We start from the raw sequence: 21,198 nt of genomic DNA, 5'->3' as shown, positions 1-21,198 counted from the left end.
AAACCTTCTTTTCTCTTCTTTCGTTTACGTTTTTTTGTGCTTTATTTGTTTATTGCTTTATGTTTAAGCTTTTAACCCTTTTCTTTTCTTTCATTTGTATAATTTGAGATTTATATTTTTTTTTTAATATAAAAAATTTTAAGACATGTAACAAGATTTTATTTAGCAAAAACTTTGTTGCAATCTTATGACATTCATTTATTTTGCTTGTGAATTTTATAGAACTAGTTGCTAACCCGTGCGATGCAAGGAAAACTACTAAAACTAAGTTCTAAAATAATGTTATTTATTTATTTTTAAGAATGTTAAAAAATACGTGAGTAATTATAGAAGTTCAAATCCCTATAAAAAGCTCAAATCTCTTAAAATAGTACACCAAAATGAGAAATTTGATTGCTTTGTTCTACCCATGTACAAAGTTAAAAAACAACCTCTAACTTTGTATAACTTATTTGTACCTTTAGTTAACAACCTCGAACTACCGTGCAGGGAGGACTTCCTCTTGCATGCTTTTGTGAGAAGAGACCTTTGTTTCCTGAAAACCAAAAAAGAAAGAAAATTTTGAAATAAAGAAAACACGGAAAACATATTGGAAGCAAAAGGTACTACTCACAATACCACTTGAGAATACACTTTGATCGTAAATATAATTATTTAAGACATACATTTAGAGAAAGATTATTAATCAACCTCATGCAACTCATCTAAAAGTAAAGAAAATTAATCATACAAGAATACATATTTGACATCAAGATTAGACTCAACTTCTACTTAAAATTGAAACTTAAAACAAATCCTAGTCTCAAAACTTTTGGAATCTCATAACGTAAGATCAAAACCCAATTAAAGAAACAAATGGATTGTAGAGAACCAAATTTAAGGTACATAAACTATCCTTATGACTATTTGATAATCCTTTCAGATTTTTAATGAGGCTCCTAATTCTCTATTTTATCAAATATGGGAATGATAGATAAGTTGAACAAAAAATAAATTTTAGGTCATATGTTTGCTTAAGTTTCAAATTAATTTTTCAATCTCTCTATTAATTCACTTGTAGAAAGTTTTGTAGACGAACTTCGTAAACAAAACTAACAGAACATCATACAAAAATATAAAGGCAAGGCAAAACGGTTTCTATGAATTTAATTAAATAAAACTGTATCTTACCAAAGTTTAATCTGTTTCTTGAAAGAAAAAAAAAATACTCTTTTTAATAAACAAACTTAAGTTGTCATTAAGACTCTTGCTACAACAAAATCTCTATATTTTTTTTTCATATAAATAAAAAATATGTCACCTCCTTATCTTATGCCACTTTGTTGATTACTAAAAATATTTGTTTTCTACCTTAAAGCATAAGAACCTATGCCATAACCATGTAAACAAAACCTATAAAAATAAATATGTTTAGATCCCACAAGGAGGAAAAGATAAAATTATACCTTCCAGGTGCAAGCCTTGTCTTAAGAAATCTTTAAAATTAACTTTTCTTGAAGCTTCAAGCAAAGCTGAAACAGCAACGTAAAAAACATAAATAACCATAACTTCCATGTGTCAAAAAATTTGTTCAAGCATTACAACACAACAATTGATTTAACAAAAAGGATTAAAGTTAATATGTTACCTCAATTGTTTCGAAATGAAGCACAAGAATGCCCTAATTGGAAAAGCCATTCCTAAACTGGCATAGGCATAAAACCATACATATTAATTCAATTGACATCTGTAAGGTACAAAGTACGTCTTCTTAGATGAATTAATTAGTATCAATATGAGGAGCATATAGGTTCTGATCAATAAAATCTATAAACATTTCCCCAAACCCTTCTTTGTTCTTAAAGGGAACAAATATGACAAAGAAATTGGACCCGAATAAAACAGGACACATAATTTTTTAAAATCAATTAAATTTCTTAATCAATTTTGATGCTGCATTACATGTCACTAAAACTATCAAAGTTCATATTTTAATGCATAACTTCATGGGAGATTAGGAGAAAGAGAAACAATAAAATTTGATAAAACAATACCTACAGTTGTGTTAAGACGTATATCGTTAATTGAAGCCATCCTCATTTGCTTTGCTCCATAATTCATAGTCTTAATAATTGGGAATTGACATGCAAAAGCAAAATCTCCTTTAAATCTGGCATTTCTTCAACTCAAATATTTGAAGGGGAGATAATACATGCCTCTGACTTCTGAAAAAGGAGATTGTAAAAAACTTAAAATAGGTAGAGATTTATAGGAAATTCACCCGAGAAGGGTTAGGGAGAAAAATTCAAAAGGTAAAAAAATATAAAAAATAATAAAAAAGAAGGAAAAATGAAACGCAATAAACAACATAAATTCAAAGAACAGAGAAAGAACATAAGTTTAGAGAAAAACGAGCGTACCTCAAAGAACAATAACAAACCCACCACATTGGCAAACAGAGAAGATCAATGGTTGAAGTTGTGACTATTGATTAATCTTATGATTCTTGCAAATGGGCAGTTGGATTTTATGGGTCGTTGGGGATAGAGACTGGAGTGAGAGAGAAAGGTCGCAATTGAAGAGCAAAGTTTTATGCGTGTGGCCGTGGGTTCGTAGGATTTTCAGTTTGGGGGGCTTTGAAAAAATGCTTGTATGGAGAAATTCTCCTCAAAGAGTGTACATATAGAGTAATAAGAAAGAAGTGGTTTTTTTTTTTTGAAAGAAATATATAAGCGTGCAAATTTCGTAACTACCCCTGTTAGCAGGATGGTGCAATATCTTGCTAATCAGTAACGTATTGAGAGAGGGGTGCCCAGGGTGAAGAATCAGAAGTTTTTGATTTTTTTTAAGAGATAGAAACTGAAACTTATTAGGAAAGGTGTAAAATTTATAACTACCCTCTGAAACAGTGCAATTGAACACAACGGTAGCAAAAAATAGTTCTGAAACATTACTCTTATTTCACTAAATGAAAATGTACAATGTTTTGATGTTTTTAAACGTTTCTACTATTAGTTATTATATAGATTTCTAATGCTATTGTTTGTGAAACCTTGATTTTAAATTATAATGCTGAGTTTAATTTAGGCATATGCCTTTTTTTTTTTTAATTTACATATTCATGTTATGTTTTCTCAAACTTTTATATATATATATATATATATATATAAATTATATATATATATATATAATTTTAAAAATCTTTTTATTTGGCCTTATGATTGACCATTGACTACTGGTTGAACCAGTGACCTTGTAACCTAACTCAGAGATAGGGTCAACGTCCGGTCCGGGTTTAATAACAATGATATCAAGTATACATTATTATGTAGCGTGTAGAATGGTCCTATCAAGCTATCACTTTGCTAAATAGAACCTTGTGTTAGTAGATGGAATTTTGATTTCTTTGTTGGGTAGTGTAAACTAGCCGTACCTTCCCGATTAAGAAATAGCTTTATATCAAATCATTTTGTTTTATGTTAGATTTTTTTTACCAGTTTTATAGGGTATAGAGCCAATAAAGCTAACTTTTTAAGTTTTACTTGTCACTTTAGTAATATTTTCAGTCCAATTATCAATTTATACCAATTATTTATTAGGTGGACCCCACAAGGCTCCATCTTTATATATATAGTCAAAACTCAGAGAAAATCTAATTAGATTTTGATTAGATTTTCAATTTTACACCACATGCCCCTTATAATTTTTAATTTTGTGCCAAGTGATTTATTGAGTGTAAAAATTGAAAAGTCCAAATCCAATTAGATTATAAATAGGATTTCAATTGGAGTCCAATTTTCTGCCACGTGTCCATATAAGTTTTTATTTTTGTGGCAAGTAAATTATTGAATGCAAAAATCAAAGAGTCTAAAACCAATTAAATTCTAAAATTCATATATATAAATATATATATATATATATATAATTAACTGTTACATATTTTATAAATCTATGATTTAAAAAGTGTAAGTTAATACCACGTATAATTTGAACCATATAAGTACAATTGTTTTTAATTGTATTCGTGCATATGCATGGGGACACACACTAGTCTATATATATAAATATATATATATATATATATTAATAGACAAAATTTAGAGAAAATCCAATTAGATTTTAATTAGATTCTCAATTTTGCGCCATGTGTCCCATTTAATTTTTAATTTTGTGTTAAAAGTGAATTATTGAGTTTAAGAATCAAAGAGTCCAAATCTAATTAGATTTTAAATTGAATTTTAATTGGAGTCCAATTTTTTGCCACATGTTCATCTAAGTTTTTTTATTTTTGTGACAAGGGAATTATTAGGTGCAAAAATCGAAAAGTCTAAAACCAATTAAATTTTTAATCACACACACACACACACACATATATAATGAGAAACCATTACATATGTTAGAAATGTCTGGTTTAAAAAAGTGTTAGCTAATACCATGTATAATTTGAACATCTTCTAAAAAAAATGTAATTTGAACCATATAATTGTGATTATTGTTAATTGTATCCATGCATATGCATGGGGCTACACACTAGTCTATATCTATATATATATATATATATATATATATATATTTATATCTAAGAGCTGAAGCATAGCATTTGTTGTTCCTACGTTTCAGTTCAGTCACATCAGCGTCCATGTCGTTATCTTTTTTCTTTCCGATCTTCTTATAATTGTTTTTAACAATTATTTTTTTAATATTTACACTTCCCTAACCTTTCTCCCCCCCTTCCTTTTCATCTCTCCACTACTTCTCCAACCTTTCTCTTTTCCTTAGCTTTTCATCTCCCCACTACCTTCTACATTAATATTATTCTTTCTCTTTCCCTTCATCTTCCTTTATTTTTGTATCTTTTTATTCTCACCCTCTTACTATAAATTTGTCACTATCTTTTCCATTTTATACATAGTTTTCCCTCACCAAAAAAAAAAACGTTCTCTCTCTCTCTCAATTTTTTGATGGATTTTTTTTTTTTTTCTTATTACTCTGCTTTAGTTTGATAATTTTTTATATTCTTTAAAACTCTAATTTGGATTAATGCGATTTAGTTTAGTTTTTTATTTTTTTTTTTTTTTGTTCTCTTTGATTGTTAAATGTTATCCTATTGTGTTATAAAGAATTAAATATAGCATATCTATATATATATTTACAACAGCGTCCACGTTGTTATCATTTTTCTTTCCAATTTTCTTATAATTGTTTTTAACATTTATTTTTTAAATATTTACACTTCCCTAACCTTTCTCCACCCCCCCCCCTTACCTTTTCATCTCCCCACTACTTCTCCATCCTTTCTCCCTCCCTTACCTTTTCATCTCCCTACTATCCTCTACATTAATATCGTTCTTCCTCTTTCCCTTCATCTTCCTTTATTTTTGTCTCTTCTTATTCCCGCCCTCTTACTATAAATTTGTCACTATCTATTCCATTTTATACATTGTTCCTTAGTATTTTTCTCTCACCAATCAGTTTTATCTCAACTCAGTATACACGCAGCAAACCCAAGAAAAACAAATTCATTGCATCTAGATTGGATTGGGTCAAGTTATCGAGTTCTATGCACACCCCTAATAAGAATTATGGTGTAATCATAAAATATCTATAAAACTGTATAAGACCTACTATGATCTATGGTACAAATTGTTGATCTGTTAAGAAGTTACATGTTTTGTATCAAAAAAGAAGAAGTTACATGTTCTTGAAGCAAGACTAACCAAAATGAGAACATTATGATGGACGAATAGGTATTCTAGGAAAGATGGATCAAGAATGAAAACATAAGTTCAAGGTGAAGGTGGTTCCTCTTAAGGAAAAGATAAAGAAGAATCATATGCAATTGGAAGCATATCAAGATGATTGGGCATATGCAATTGAGAACAATCATGCAATGTTGAGAAAGAGTGAATTAATTAATTTTAAGAAAAGTAAAGGAGATAGATAAAAACCTAAAATATCAGCTATTAAAGTAATGAAGAATAATATGTTGATTAGGGAAGGAATAAATAGTGTAATTTTTTTATTTAATAATTTGATAGTTGAGGAAGGGAAGTTTGAACTCTGAATATCTCCGTTGAAAATACTAAAAGGTATTGTAAGGACTCAATTTGTAACGACCCCAAAATGGTATTGGGTTCATATGTTAAGGGCCCAAACAATATAATTTGTAGAGCGTGGGCTGAAAGGCTAGGCCTTGGTCATCGGACAGTGGATAGACTTGGTTTTCATGGTGGATGCGCAGAGGTGAACTAAGCTTGTCCATGGATCTTGTCCATGAAGCTTTTTGTTCTTATTATTCCTCTCTCTATTTGGGTACCCTGGTCCCCTCCATTTTTTTGGCGCATAAATCTTTACATTATATAGCCCTTCTCGGTTGATCCTGACCTTCCATCTGTTAATCAGGCAAGTAACTACTCGAGTACCTGTCCCATCAGCCACCTCCCCCTACTTTCTGTTAGTTGCAATAACCGAAACCACACTGTTCAGGAGTCTTTTCCCATCAATATGGCTAGGACGTTTGTTGGCGCATTCAATGCGGAGGTGACGTCTTTTCCTTGAACCACTCCCACTCCGTACCCCCATACGAGTCCCATTTTACTCGCCTTTTCTTCCGGGAGCGCTTTGGAGGCTGTCTTTGATGACATGTCGTTCTTCCCTTTTAAGCCTTGAGATGTCGAAGACAGGGTCATCCTCGGCTGATCTCTAGGCTATTTGGTCTTTCATTACTTGTCCTCGGCAACTACTCTCCTCGGCACGGGCCCTGGGTCCTAATGGAAAGTGGGCCGGGACATAAATTCTCTGGCCCCACAGGTATTAATTGAGCTACAAGACTCAACTAAATAATATGGGTATGGCTTACCTTTAGTACGTTTTTAATTGGATATGTCTTTTTGTTTTAAATATACAATAACAAGTGGTAATGAGTTTTAATCCCCACATTTTATTTAATTAGTAGATGATGTGGCAATTTCTCATTAAAACAAAATGAGATTCCTTTTAAAAAAGTAATAGAGGTAAACCAAACCCAAATAATATGATTTTATAAGGTTATAAAATGAGAGAAAAATACATGTGATCCATTCAAGTAGTTATTAAACACATATCCACACCTAATTTGATTGGGATTAAGGTTCATTGAATTGAGTTTTTTCTTCAGCATTGCCCAAATTTTTTCAACATATTTGAAGGCCACAATTTTGGGGAACCTATTAAGCATTTTGGACCGCTTGGAGGCAGGGATAGATTTTAAAATAGTGTCATGTTTACAAAAGGAACGTATTCAGACATGAAGTTTACCATACAGCTAGTAAACTTTTTTCAGAATTTGTGGGAATAATAATTAATAATGAATAGTCTTTTTAAATACAATGAATTGTTTTTTCAGAATTTTATACATAGCATGTAAACCTTTACACGCAATGTTTTAGAGTGACTGAGTTTAGCCTAGAAATCTCCTAAAGAAAAAGTTTAGCCTGGAAATATTTGAACTTCTTGGAACCCATCAGGGCTCTGCAATCTTTAAGCTGCTTGTCCATCAGAGATTCAGAGTGATTTCAAAGCATTGTTAACACTCATGAATATTTTATATAAAATTAACTCAATGGAGTCAAATCTTCCACAGGAAGAGTATATGTGACATTCCAAAAAAAAAAAAGTATATGTGACAGATAACAAAAAAGACAACCCTCAAGGACTCCACAAACACAGAAAAATAGTTACTTGTGTTTTTTATTTGCCTGTGAACATACAGTCATAGGAGCTCTTGCTCGCTTCTTGTCAAATGCACTTGTTCTGCTGTCTAAATCCCCATCATCGTCATCCTCATTATCACCTCCATCTCTAGCAGATTGAGTATATTCCTTGGCACTAATAGCAGCTTTTCTTTTTCCAGTGTTTAACTTAGCACGTAGTTTCTTTTCAAGTGGGTCGTTTGAAGGCCCGTGTTTAGGTTGGCGTGAGAGCTTCGCACCCAATCCAAGCCTACAAGAAAATGTGAAGGGTTGTGGTGAACAACTTACAATTTCCCATTAACACCAATAGCCGTAACAGACAGCAAAGATGGTTATACACTTATACTGACCTATAAGGTTGACCCTCTGATTCTACTTCTGGCTGTTCATTCTCTGCAGCTTTAGTCATTTTATTAACCCATTGTTCAGCCTGCATATTAGTAGATTGTATTTGTCATGCTCAAAAAAAAATCACCTTGAACATAGTTTGGAGAATTGACAATAAGAGCAAAGTGGAGAATGTATTGTACTTAGGACCTGTCCTACGTACATAATTACCCGCCCTACTGTGTCCATACTTATGTGTTTATTCTATGGACGTGAAAGATAACCCAAATACTCCATATGACCTTTTGCACTCTTGATAAGAGTATGCAGTGTATTAGCCTACATAAACCTCATGCCTTTACTGATACCCAATGCATGCAGAACTCTAAATATAAGATGATAACAATACTAATTACTTTGATTGTACTTTGTGTTAGCATGTCTCGTGCATTTTATAGCCTCTGGTCACCCAATTTAAAACTAATTGGGAGAAAGTACAAGTTTAAAATAAATAAATAAACGGAGATCTGATAAGAAACCACCTAATCAAGCAGAAAGCATAGAAGAGTTCTACAAGCCCATCATTTTAGGACTTTGAAATGTAGTAATTCCAACCTTGGCACAAAATTCCCTCCAAATTGGTTTGAAGGAATTTCCTCCAACACATGGAGATTAAGTAGACTCCAAGGATAGCACAATTGACTGGAGACTTTGCCTCATGAAGCGAAGGTCACTAATTCGAGTCTTCCCTACCACTTCCCCTAGGGACCAAAACTTATCCAAAAAAGAATACATGGTGATCAAATGACCATCCACATTTATTTTAATCACATGACCATTACATAGTGTTAAAATTTTAGTTGGCTGATATTTGTGAGTGTATATAGAATAAGTGTTTCTATTCCTGGGTCAATAAATTAAAGTCCGAAGCAGCTCAAAGTGAAATCTATTTATTATCAATAGTTCCTCAATCAATAGAGAGCCACAGTTCAATAGATAGAGAACCATATTTCAACAAATTCTCGATTGATCAAGAGCCACAGTTCAATAGATCCCTATAGAAACTCGGTCCATTGAGATCCCAATTAGACTACTATTCATTTAGAAATTTTGCTTAAAACCTTGCTTTTGGCCTGCTTAAAAGCAATTGAGGCCTCCTTGCTTAAGCCATTAAAGCCTGCTCAAGCAAGCCCTTAAGTTCTTGAATTCCACAAAGCATGTAAAGGAAGCCGCTGGAAGCCTTTAGTTTTCATTTAATGCATGCAGTGGGGTTAGAAGAGATTCTTCAAGTTGGCTGCTGCCATTTGGAGAAAGCATATAGAGAACAAAACCAAATCTTTAGAATTTCAGCCATTTCATTTTTCCATCTAAGAGAGAGAGAGTTTTTCCATCTGAGAGAGAGAGCTTTTGAGAGCCAAACAACATATTTTCCCCTCTCCCTCATCTTATTGTATTCTTATTATTGAGCATTCTTTTACACTTCATTAATTAAGCCAATATCATGGAACTCATTTATTTACCCCACCTGTATTTCAATCTCATTGTGAGCAAAGTGAGGTTGAAACCATAGAGATAAAATCCAGTGGGGGCTCCCTAAGGAAAACCTTCAAGATCTTCTTAGATTAACAAAGGTTTTGGTTAAGAAAAGACAACTATACAAGGATTCTGGAGAATCTGGGACTACTGCAGTAGGAAGCCAAGCAGGGAGTTTGCAACGGTTGCAATGGTCTAGGCCAGGCAAAGGTTTCGTAAGTCGCTGACGTTGTAATTGTCCCTTTATTTCAATGCAATAGTCTTGTCCACGTTGTGATTTTTCCACTGGAAATGTTTTCCTTTGGTTTTCCACTTCATGACCATTCTATATGTCACCAATTTCGAATTTTGAAATGGTTAGAAATCTCTATTTTACTACCCGAACCCTTCCCCTCACCCTCAAACCATACCATAAGACCAATTGGGTTATTGGTGTGTAACCAATTTCTTATTCCTTTGATATTTATCTATGGTATATATGTCTAATCTGCTGAGTGATTATATTGTGAATATATATACATATACTGTTGGGTTATAGATTATTATTTTGTGTGATTAACTATTAAATTACTTACTCTGCATTGTTAATCACCAAGAGATCTAAACATAAATCCATTGAGGATTTTTCACATAGATATAGTGATTAAAAACATACGTATATAATCATTTGAGTTGTCATGTAGTGGTTTCTGCGCTTTCCTAAGTGTTTACTATAACTACTTTAAATTTCTCCAAATATTTAGCATGAGCTAATGAAAGATATTCCTATAATTCTCTAAGATTTCTACTAGACAAATTGCCATTATCCTTCAGTAGTCACTTGGAACATGAATCAGTCTCACATTAGAACATTCACCATAACACAATTTAAAGAAGCAAATCCATGAATCAACTATGTAATCAATAACATCACTTGTTCATTATTAAGATCTCAAAAATAAGGAATAGTTACCAATTTCAATCCCATATCCAACTTAACAATTTGTGGAAGGCCAATTTTGTGTGGCGTCTCTTTAGTGCCCATTGCAACTTCTTCGCCAGCCTCCAAAATTAATGTTCTCAATCACCTGCAAAGATTAATCTATTATTCAGCTTGTAGCAAAAACATAAGCAGTAATAATTTGATAGTTGGAAATACTGGAATTGCCAACCAGTTGAGCTACAAAGCTCTTGCAACTTGGGTCTTATTCTAACTGAATGAGGACAATATTCATTTGGCCTGAAATGAATGAAACATTGACTTGGGGGTGCAATAAAGCATGATGATTTTCCAACAAATGTGAAATCCAAAGTTAAAAGGAATTGGGTCTTTGTTCATAGACTAAATATAGATTTAAGGAATCAAGTTTTATTCAAATGTACATAAACCCCTTTAAAATGATTAATCTATATATCAGAACCAAGCTATCATCAACAAAGATGCTAATTGCAATTACTATATCTTATACTCAAGTATAACAGCCAAAACTTTTGAATAGCCAATTTCTCAAACCCTTTGTGTGCACACGTAAACATATAAACAATGTATATACATACGTAGATACACACAATTTACATATACGAAATGTGCCAAGGCGTAGGAAAGAGGAGAACCTGAAGAAAGTGTTTTTGTTATCAAATCACAGTTTGGGCATTGTACTTGCGTCCCCTTACTCCCCACTTTTAGTGACCTTCGCTTCATGAAGGTGAGGTCTCCAATCAATTGTGCTATTCTTGGAGTCTACTTAATCTCCACGTGTTGGAGGAGATTCCTTCAAACTGATTTGGAGGGAATTTTGTGCCAAGGTAGGAATTACTGTAACTAAAAAGGAAAAAAGTTGCTATTAGTGCCCAAGAAAACAATGTTGAGTTAATTTTACTCTTCATGTGGAAGATTCAACTCTATTGAGTTAATTTTATATAAAATATTAATGATAAGTGTTAACTTTTGCTTTAACAATTCAAGCACATCAATGCACCCAAGAAAACAATGTTATTCAAGTTAAATTAAAAATATGAAAACATAGTAGACTGTAAAACTTAAAGCATGAGGAGAAAACCTCTAACGTGATCGGACAATCATAATACCCTGAAAGTTCCTTCAGCAAAATCACCGAGTAAAGCTCACTAAATTCATATGCCAAACAAGTCCAATTGCTTCCACTTTCAGGTCATCAACCTTAAATGTCCTTCAACACAACTACCCCAATAAAGCTTTCACACACACACACACACAAAAAGCAACAAATCAGTGTGTACTAATAAATTATTATGAGATAATAATTTCCCCATAATCTAGATACAGTGTGTACTAATAATTTTCTATCAATCATAAGAGTTGTGGATTACAAAAAATAATAACCCCATTTAAAAAAGATTCCGAAATTCTGGCATATAATATTTACTGAGTTATATACCAGTTTCAACAAAACAATGAATAAACTCAAATCAACAAATATAAATAACCAAGAATACTGAAATCCACATCTTAAACACTTAAATTCCTAACAAATTAACAAACAAGCATAGCAAAAATTATACAATAGCGCCAAGAATACCGAAAAGTTTTTTTTTTTTTTAAAACACTAAATAGAAAACAGTACCTCCATGAAAATCGAAAAATTGTGAGAAAAACTTACTGGCGTTTTTTTATTACAACGGCGCGGAGAGAGACGGGTTTGAGGGGACTGACAAGGAGACTGGGGAAGAGAGAGAGATGGAGGCCGGGAGGTGAGGGCTGCGCGTTTGAAAACAATCGGGATGTCTTTTTAAAAAAACAAATAAAACTTAAAAAATAAATAATTCGGGGGTGTTTGGTTTGTTTTTTTAAACTACTATTTTCAGTTTTTAAATAACATTTTATGCATTTCAATGCACTTTTTCAGTTACACGTATTTTTATAAGTGTTTTCAAGTAATAATTTTCAGTTTTTAAACACATGTACCAAACGAGTCCTAAAAAATTAGTGATGTGGAAAATTGAAGTGTAAAAAAAAATTAGGGTAAATTATAAAATTAGTCCTTATCCTTTACATCAGATGTCAATTTAGTCTTTAATCTTTCAATTGTATCAATTTGGTTTCTAACTTTTTCAGTGTTGTGTCAATTTAGTTCATGTAGTTATCCTTGGATGAAAAATGCTGATGTGCCAAACGGAATAGTAAAAAATTATTTTTCATGCCACATTAACTGCCAACTGTACATTTATGTCAGATTTAAAAAATATAATAAAATAAAATATGCTCACGTGAGTTTGGATTGATCTCACTAAATGGTTCTAAAATTAAAATCCTTAAAAGTTTCTCTCTCTCATCAATATCATTTCCATAGCTGTCGTTATACAAATTTCTCAAAAGTTAAGTGTTGGTTAACAGTTTGTTTAATTTTCTCCTACAGGCTTGCTTCAGGAGCTTTGGCTATAAACGAATGCAAAGCACCATATGAAATCACTGTTGGCAGCTCATTAAAAATGGATTCATTTTTCTTTTATTTGAGAAAGGTTGCCCACCATTCTGTAAAACTCTACGGGTTATCAGGTTTGGTTTGAATTTGAAATGATGGTAGATTTGTTGGCAAGTCTACATGATGATTCTATAAAATCTGGAAAGTAAAAAAGAGTAGTAGCAAATCACTCGTTTGCAAAGGGATCTGTGGCACTAGGTAGTGCAAGTTTGATCCTATTAGACTAACTCAAATTTTTTGAGCTGGTTTCTAGACCAGCTTTCTTAAACGGGATTGTTTCTTTTAAACGAGAGAGAGAGAGAGAGAGAGAGAGAGAGAGAGAGAGAGAGAGAGAACTTTTAGGGATTTTAGAACTATTTAGTGAGAAAAATCAAATTTGTGTGCAAATTTTAATTTGGAGTTTTTTATTATTTTAATCTGCCTTGTCCGGTTGGTAGTTGACTTGGTATTAAAAATGATTTTTTACCATTCCGTTTGACACATCAAATTTTTCATCCAAGGAATAACGGTAGGGATTAAATTAACACAACACAAAAAATGTTAGGGACCAAATTGACACAATTAAAAGGTTAAGGACCAAATTAACATTTGGTGCAAAGGATAGGGACTAACTTTGTAATTTACCCAAAAAATTAAGATGCTTTTAGGTACATTTATAGATTAATACTAATTAACCTCGTAAGATCATCCACATTGATAGTGCTAATATTACTAAAAAGCTATTTTAGCATCTTAAATATTAAAAAACCTCTTTCAAGTTGCAATTGTGTTATAGTTAAAAAAAATTGGCTCACTACTACAGTAGCAGTTATTGTAGCTGGTTGCCAAATCTCCTTCAATAATAGTGTTATATTGTGGGCATAGTATCTTTTAATATTAAAACCTTTTTTTTTTAAAATACCCCAAATGTCTTTCTCTCTCTTTCTTCATTTCTCACTTCTCAGACTTAGCCTCTCTCTTCTCATTATCTATCTCTTTGTTCTCTGCCTCTCTTTTTCTTTTGGTTCTCTGCCCCTTTCTTGTGCATCTTTGGCTCTCTGGGTGAATCATCGTTGTGGGTTGCTGGGTTTTGTGACTTTATGTTGTGGTTTTTTATGTGGTTGGGTTTCGATGGAGTTGAGGTTGGGTTGTGTTGGTTTTGAATGGTTTGGATCAGTGGTTAGTGGTGGTGTGGCTGTGGTATGGTTAGTGGTGGTGGGGGTGGTGGTAGTTGATTTTGGTTTTGGAAGTAGCTAGTGGTGATGGGTTGTGGGGGTTTTTTTTTTTCTTTTTTTTTGTGGTGGGTTGTGGTTGCTACTAGTGAACTGGTGATGGAGATGGTTGTGGCCGGTTTCTATAGGTTTTTATGGTGGTTATGGGATTTTTTTTTTTCCTTGCGATGGGTTGTGGTTGCCACTGGTTTTGGTTGGTGAAGTGGTTGCGGAGTTTTGGCTGGTGAAGTGGTGGTGGAGGTGGTTGTGGCTAGTTTCTATAGGTTTTTGTGGTGGTTGTCTTTTTCTATACTACTATTTAAGGGGCTTCCCTTGTTTGGACTGGATTTTTTTTTTTTAGTTCCAAAATACCCCTACAGTCTACGTTTAAGTAGGGGCAAAACTAGGTAAAAATGCTTCTTTAACTTCCACGTAAAACACTATCTATACTACTATATAAAAGGCTTCCCCTGTTTGGACTGGATTTTTTTTTTTTTGGTTCCAAAATACCCCTACGCTTAAGTAGGGTCAAATTTTGGTAAAAATGTTTCTTTAGCTCTCACGTAAAACACTATCTACAAAATAGGACCATACTCCCAGTACACCCAAATTGGCTTTCAAACTCAAATTGCATCTTTTTCAGTTCTCCAGTTCTCTCAATTCTATATTAATCTTCTTTTCACCATTATCATCATTGTTAAGAAACTTTCACTCTCACCCACCTCTTTGCTTCAAATTTCACTACAAACAACAACAACAACATATAGATTTGAGGTAAGCTCTTCTTAGATCAAATCTCAGCCCTCTCTCTCTCTCTCTCTCTCTCTCTCTTATTTCTACATTTCTTACTTCAATTTCTCTCTCTATTTGGCCATGTTTTGCTTATTGTTATTTCAAGACTTACTGGATATTTTCTGGTCTATTGTTTTACGGGCCTTCACAATAAAACTCCATTAAAAGATGTTTCATTTTTTATGACTCTTCACGGATGTGTAGGCTTTGAGGTCAGTGCTATTATGTATTTAATTTTAATTTTTCAAAATGTATTTAATTTTTACGAAATTATACATTCACATGATGTCAATTAAACAATAAGAAAGGTGTTGGGAACTCAGTTTCACTTTGTCTTTGGGTTCCTACGTAGTATTGTGTGACTCTCCTTTGTTGTTATTATATTTTGTCATTTAGTTTGATTTAGGTTCATTAACCAAGTAAGTCATAAACAGAAGCTCGGTTAGAGTGAGATTTCACTTGGTCTTTACTTTTTTCCTTTTTAAAAAAAAAAAAAAAAAATTGTTAGTGATTGAATTTGCATCAATTGATTCATTCTGTGTTTTGTTTTGTATGTGTTGTGAATTTGATTTTAGATTTGAGATTGATGGTGCATAGATCTCTTAAATATGTAGTTTTTTTAAGCCTTTTGAGTTATAGTTTAGTCGTCATTGAATTCTATTAAGTTGTCATTGATCTTTTTTTCTTTTTCTTTTTTTTTTTTTAAAGTTGAATGCTAACTTAGAGTTTAGGAAAAAAAAAAAAAAAAAAAAACCTTATTATTTTATCTTGATTTAGAGTCTAAAAGGGGAAAAAAAATTCTTTTAACTCTCACGTAAAATACTACCTACAAAATAGGACCACACTTTGTTATCATTATCTTATCTTATCTTTTTTAATTCTTTTCTTTTATTTGGTCAGTTTGATGGGTGTTTAATATTTTCTATAATTAATGACTATTTTTAAAGAGTGGGAATGATATATATTGATTTGTCTTTTTTTTTTTTGTGGTTATTGGGTTTGATTCATTATTTTAGTGTATGTGTTCTAACTGGTGCTCTCTCTTCCTCCTATTATTTTTATTTGTTGTATTTCTTACATTTTAGCCTTACTCTCTATTTTTTTGTATTTTTTTTAGGGTGACATATCAACAATTTGGTTAGATTGCATAGCAGGCACATTGGATGAATTTGGGTGAGCGAAGTAGTAGTCAATCTATCAAGTAGTTGTTAAAGAACATTTTTTGTAAATATCCTACCATATGAAATTTAATATTGTCATTTTTTGTGCCTTTCATTGCACATTTGATGATTCTGTAAGCAATTGTCATATACGTAAATTTGCAAAAACAAGAATGATATCGGGGGAAGTTATCTTTAAAGATAAAATTTAAAAATTGTGGTGAAAATTGCTTCTAAATAATAGACTAACTTTTAGGGGTAAAAACCTAAAACGTTGGGGTTTAACAAATCTCATCACACCCTTAAATATATCTTCGATTTAATGGTTTAGAATGTTACGTCATTTAAATTTTAACGTACATATATTTTAAAAATTAGTAAAATTTAATCCGATCCAAAATAACTTACCAACAAACAAAAAGACTCCAAACAAACCATGCCTTTTGAATTTGCATGAAGTGTTACGTGTCCTCAGTTAATAAATTGTAAGTCCTTCAACGTTAGTTTGATTTTTTTTTTTTTTTTTTACAATTTTAAGCAAAAAAAAAAAAAAAATCCCCATGTTTTTGGTATTTTAATAATATGCCAGCATTGTTTTACATTTAAAATTTATAAAATAAATAAATAAATAACCTCGTTTTATAGGTTTTTACCCAAATATTTTTATTCACTAAACTTTTGGGCTTGGGTTCAAAAAAATAATACATGCACCAAAAAAAATTACATTGCTTGATATTAAACTTAGAGAATAGGTGGACTCCTCAAATGGTATTCTTCATGTTATAAGAAATTAATATTATTTAAATTTTCTTTTATATCAACTGAGCTTTAATTGTATTTCCAATTTTGTGAAAATTAAATTCGAGGGTGTGAAAGACATTGAAATTTATATATTACATTCAAAATCAACTACCAATCAATTTAAATCCAACCTAACAATTAAATAAATTACTATACAAATTAAATCAAACAAAAAACCATATGCAGAACAAAAAATACACAAATGTATATATCCACACAAATGTATTTAAAAGCTACTAACCTTTCCATATTCAAGGTGTTTTAAAAAATTTAATACTAATTTAATTATTTATTTATTTAGTTATTTTTATGGATTTTTCTACTAAGTGACTATCTTTTAAGATTATGAGCCCGTTTGGATAGGCTGTTCTAAAACTCTTAACACGTGTTTTTATCAAAAACGCAAATATGTGTGTGTTTGGTATTGTGATTTTACTAGAAACTGTGTTCTTTCAAACGCCATATATCACGTTTTGAAACTGAAGTATCAACCAACTTTTTGAAAAACACTGCTTAAAACGCAGATTCGTAATACTTTTTAAGGTTTAAATACCTAAAACACCCTCAAGCATTTGCTAAATGACAAAATCATCAGACAACAAATAAACTCACCTCCCTAACTTTCCAACGACAACACTGCTCAAGGCCTCAGGCAAAATTTGCAGCAACGGTGGAGAATGTTGTCAGAACAAGAACGAGCTCAGCTGAATCACTATCGTAAATGGAAACAAGAAGGCACTACTTGTAGGAACAACTTGCATGTCCACTTGCTCTCCGTCCATGTTTACAAGAAGAAGTCATGCCCATGTGAACGAAATCTCTGTTTCTCTCTCTCTCTTATCTCTGCTATCTCTTTTTCACTTTCTTTATTTGAGGTTGATATTAGCATTGGGAAGGGAAAGTACTTGGGGGTTATTTTAATTTAGTTTTTGCTTTTAATAATATTTACCCTTTTTACCAAAGGCGATAAAATTATATTAAATAATCACAAATAGTACAAAGTACTCAGTAAGGAGAGCGTCAGAAGCAAAAAATCCTACGCAGAGGCAATGATAGCTACTGGGCTTAGAAAAAAGAAAAACAAAAAACAAAAAAATAAAAAACAAAACATGTGAACTATCATGACTAAATAGGTTGGAGAGCTGCCATGTGCTGCTAATACTCTTCAAGGAAAGCCATTGCTCCATGGTGAATCCCAGCTTACCTTTCTTTTTTAAAGAAAGGCTAGTGGGGAATCTGGGGATTAGTGAATATTGTTATTATTATTATTATTATTTTTATCATTATTATTTTTATGAGCTACTTAAAAAATTATAGCATAACATCAATATCAAAATTAAGTCTTTAAGTCCTTTTTGGTAATTTGCACCGAAACGCAATTTTAAACTAATACTCTACACAAGTTTAACCAAACGTTTTATTGTGGTTTTCAAAATTGTGTTTTCCAAATGCACATTTTAAAAACGCTATTTTTAAAAATGCACAATTTCAAACAGCTTACCCAAACAAACCCTATAAATAACTTCATATATAACTCCCATTAAAAAATTATTATGAAAAATAAATTAATAACATGAAGCCTTTTCTATATATAAAAATAAAATAAAATAAAAATAAAAATTAATACCTTCAATAGTTGTAGTTGGGGGAGGGAAATTTCAACCAATTGAACTATTAGAATATTAATATCCACATACATCTTGGATTAGAGCTTGCTGAATATAGCAAGGAGTCTTTTCAATCCAAATTATATCATTAACAAGGCTTAGAGCTTGTCTTGCTAGAATGTGGGTTGGCTAATTGCCATTTCTTCTCACATGAGAATAATGGACAACACCAAGAATTGATCCTAAAGCATGAATTCCTTCCACAATAGCAACAACCGAGGTAGGAGGTTCTGTAACTCGCTTAAGGGCATTGGAAATAATCAAAGAATCCCCTTCCAACACCCCATTCATCAGCCCTAGATGTCTTGCCAATAACACACCAACTTCGTAGGCTTTTGCTTCAACTTCAAGAACCCCCAATTGAGCTCTAATTTTTCTGCATAATGCAGCCAATATTCGGCCTCTGTGATCTCTAATTACTACCCCAATTCCAGCCAACTTCTTTGTGCGAAAAAGGGCCCCATCTACATTGATTTTACAAAACCTAATGGAGGAGGAACCCAGGCTGAAGGCATAGCAACAACATCTCTGTCAACTGGCTGCTGCATTAAATTTGAACTAGCAACTACAACTCTTTCCATGGGCTGCTACAATATATTAGAAACAACATCTCTGTCAACAAGCTGCTGCATTAAATCTGAACCAGCAACTGCTACTCTTTCCACAGGCTGCTGCAACATATTAGAAACCACACCTCTATCATCAAGTTGCTGCAAAAAATCTGAACCAGCAACTACTTCTCTATCCATAGGCTACTGCACTATATCAAAACCAACCATTTCATGCATTTCAATTTCAAACCAATATTCCTGAAGGTAACCTGCTGCCCACCGAGCTACCTCCATTCCATTTTTAGCTTCACCTCCATGATAAACCTCATTCCTATTACACCATAATGCCCAAGCTATCATAACCACTTGTGAACACTTCTTATCCCCAACAACTTTAGTCATCATTTCAATCCATAAAAGGTCCTGCAAAGAGTTAATATTAGTATCCAGAGGCAGCAAATGTATCTTTGAAGCAGCCCAAGCCTCTTGTGCTCTTGCACAATCCCAAAAAATGTGGCCATTCGTTTATGCCTCACCCTAACAGCACACACGCACATCTTCAGCTATAACATTATGTCTCTTCAATTTGGCCTTTGTTGGTAAAATATCGCGTCAAGCACGCCAACAAAAATGTCGAACCTTATGAGGAATAGGCAATGACCAAAATTTCTTCCAAATTTCCTTAACAAACTACCATCAAAAGTAGTACCATGGTTCCTTGATTTGAACAAAGTAATTGCTAATTTATACACACTCCCAACAGTAAATTTTCTATTGTTAGTTTCAACCCAAACCATTTTGTCCAGCGGTAATGCAGCACTCAAAGGAATACTTTTAATTAAATCAGCTTCATGATCAATAAAAAGACTATCAATTACCTCATTCTTCCACCTAGTAGTACTTGAATCAATTAAATCAGCAACCATTGTATTAACACTCAGAAACATCCTTGGAGAAATTACACTATAAGTTGAACCCTATGGCAACCACCTATCTTGCCAAACCTTAATATTTTCTCCATTTCCAACCCTCCATCGCATACCTTCAATAATTAGGCTTTGGGCAAAGATTAGACTCCTCCATGTAAAAGAAGGATTATGTCCAATGGAAGCATGAATAAAATTAGTTGTTGGGAAATATTTAGCCTTAAGGACCTTATACACAAGAGAATCACCACCCATTTGAAGATGCCAACCCTGTTTTGCAAGCAAAGCCTTGTTGAACAATTTTAAAATTTTGAAACCCATTCCTCCAACACACTTAGTCTCACACATTTCTCCCAACTAAGCCATGCAATTTTCCTTTCCTCCTTTTGTTGTCCCCACCAAAAATTTCGAATCATTCCCATTAGTTCATCACAAAGCAAGTCTAGAAGTTTGAAACAACTCATAGTATAGGTCGGAATTGCTTGAGCCACTACTTTGATTAAAACTTCTTTCCCCGCCTTTGAAAATAATTTCTCTTTCTAACCCACCAAAACTTTCCCCAATTTCTCCTTGATAGCATTGAAGGTAGTTCTTTTATTTTTCCCCACCAATGAAGGCAAGCCAAGATACTTCTCATGTTGCTTAATTATTTGGGCACCAAACCGATTCTTTATCTCCTCTTGAACATCTCTTGAAGTGTTACTACTAAAGAACAACGATGTTTTTGCGTGGTTTAGTTGTTGGCCGGAAGCCTTCTCATACACAACAAGCAATCTTTGTAGTTCATCACACTCCTTTAACGTCGCATTGCAAAAAATCAGACTATCATCTGCAAAAAACAAATGAGACAATCTTGGACCACCTCTACAAATTTTCACACCCTCCATTTGACCACTATCCACAGCTAATTGAATCAAAGCTAGTAAACCTTCTGCACACAAAAGAAATAGATAAGGTGATAAAGGGTCTCCTTGATGGATCCCCCTAGATGGAATAATGTGTCCCCTCGGTATCCCATTAATTTTAATTGAATAAGTTACTGAAGAGATACATCTCATGATCAAAACTCTCATCCTACCCGCAAAGCCCAATTTCTCCATAA

At 32.7% G+C, this 21,198-nt stretch overlaps 1 protein-coding gene across 5 annotated transcripts; it reads right to left on the bottom strand.

The window, feature by feature from the left end:
* Positions 1–7,540: 7,540 nt before the first annotated feature.
* LOC126717886 (uncharacterized) lies at positions 7,541–12,349 on the bottom strand. 5 transcript variants are annotated; one of them, XR_007652781.1, is made up of 6 exons: positions 12,188–12,349; positions 11,163–11,370; positions 10,522–10,636; positions 8,652–8,810; positions 8,060–8,139; positions 7,541–7,959 (listed from the first exon to the last, which is right to left on the bottom strand). XR_007652781.1 is itself a non-coding variant. In XM_050419846.1 (6 exons), exons 4-6 carry the CDS (start codon positions 10,591–10,593, stop codon positions 7,695–7,697), a joined length of 417 nt encoding a protein of 138 aa, XP_050275803.1. In that variant the 5' UTR covers positions 10,594–10,636; positions 11,163–11,370; positions 11,609–11,762; positions 12,188–12,322; the 3' UTR covers positions 7,541–7,694. The 5 variants fall into 5 exon arrangements, 4 of the variants coding, with proteins under 4 accessions (XP_050275803.1, XP_050275812.1, XP_050275796.1 ...); XM_050419846.1 differs by lacking the exon at positions 8,652–8,810 and adding an exon at positions 11,609–11,762 and having other exon boundaries at positions 12,188–12,322; XM_050419855.1 differs by lacking the exon at positions 8,652–8,810 and adding an exon at positions 11,637–11,762 and having other exon boundaries at positions 12,188–12,322.
* Between the last annotated feature and the right edge of the window lie 8,849 nt (positions 12,350–21,198).

Source organism: Quercus robur, chromosome 1 (assembly GCF_932294415.1).
Source record: "Quercus robur chromosome 1, dhQueRobu3.1, whole genome shotgun sequence".
In the NCBI taxonomy this organism is placed as follows: domain Eukaryota; kingdom Viridiplantae; phylum Streptophyta; class Magnoliopsida; order Fagales; family Fagaceae; genus Quercus; species Quercus robur.
The sequence above is the reverse complement of the archived record's forward strand: the minus strand, read 5'-3'. Positions and strand labels throughout refer to the sequence as shown.

Bases quoted from the DNA above. Each gene is read 5' to 3' on its own strand.
- LOC126717886 (XM_050419839.1), bottom strand. From the start codon at position 10,593: ATGGGCACTAAAGAGACGCCACACAAAATTGGCCTTCCACAAATTGTT. The intron at 8,140-10,521 runs GTAACTATTCCT...ACTAATATGCAG, and splicing joins TGGATATGGGATTGAAATTG to GCTGAACAATGGGTTAATAA. The intron at 7,960-8,059 runs GTCAGTATAAGT...ATTTTCTTGTAG, and splicing joins TCAGAGGGTCAACCTTATAG to GCTTGGATTGGGTGCGAAGC.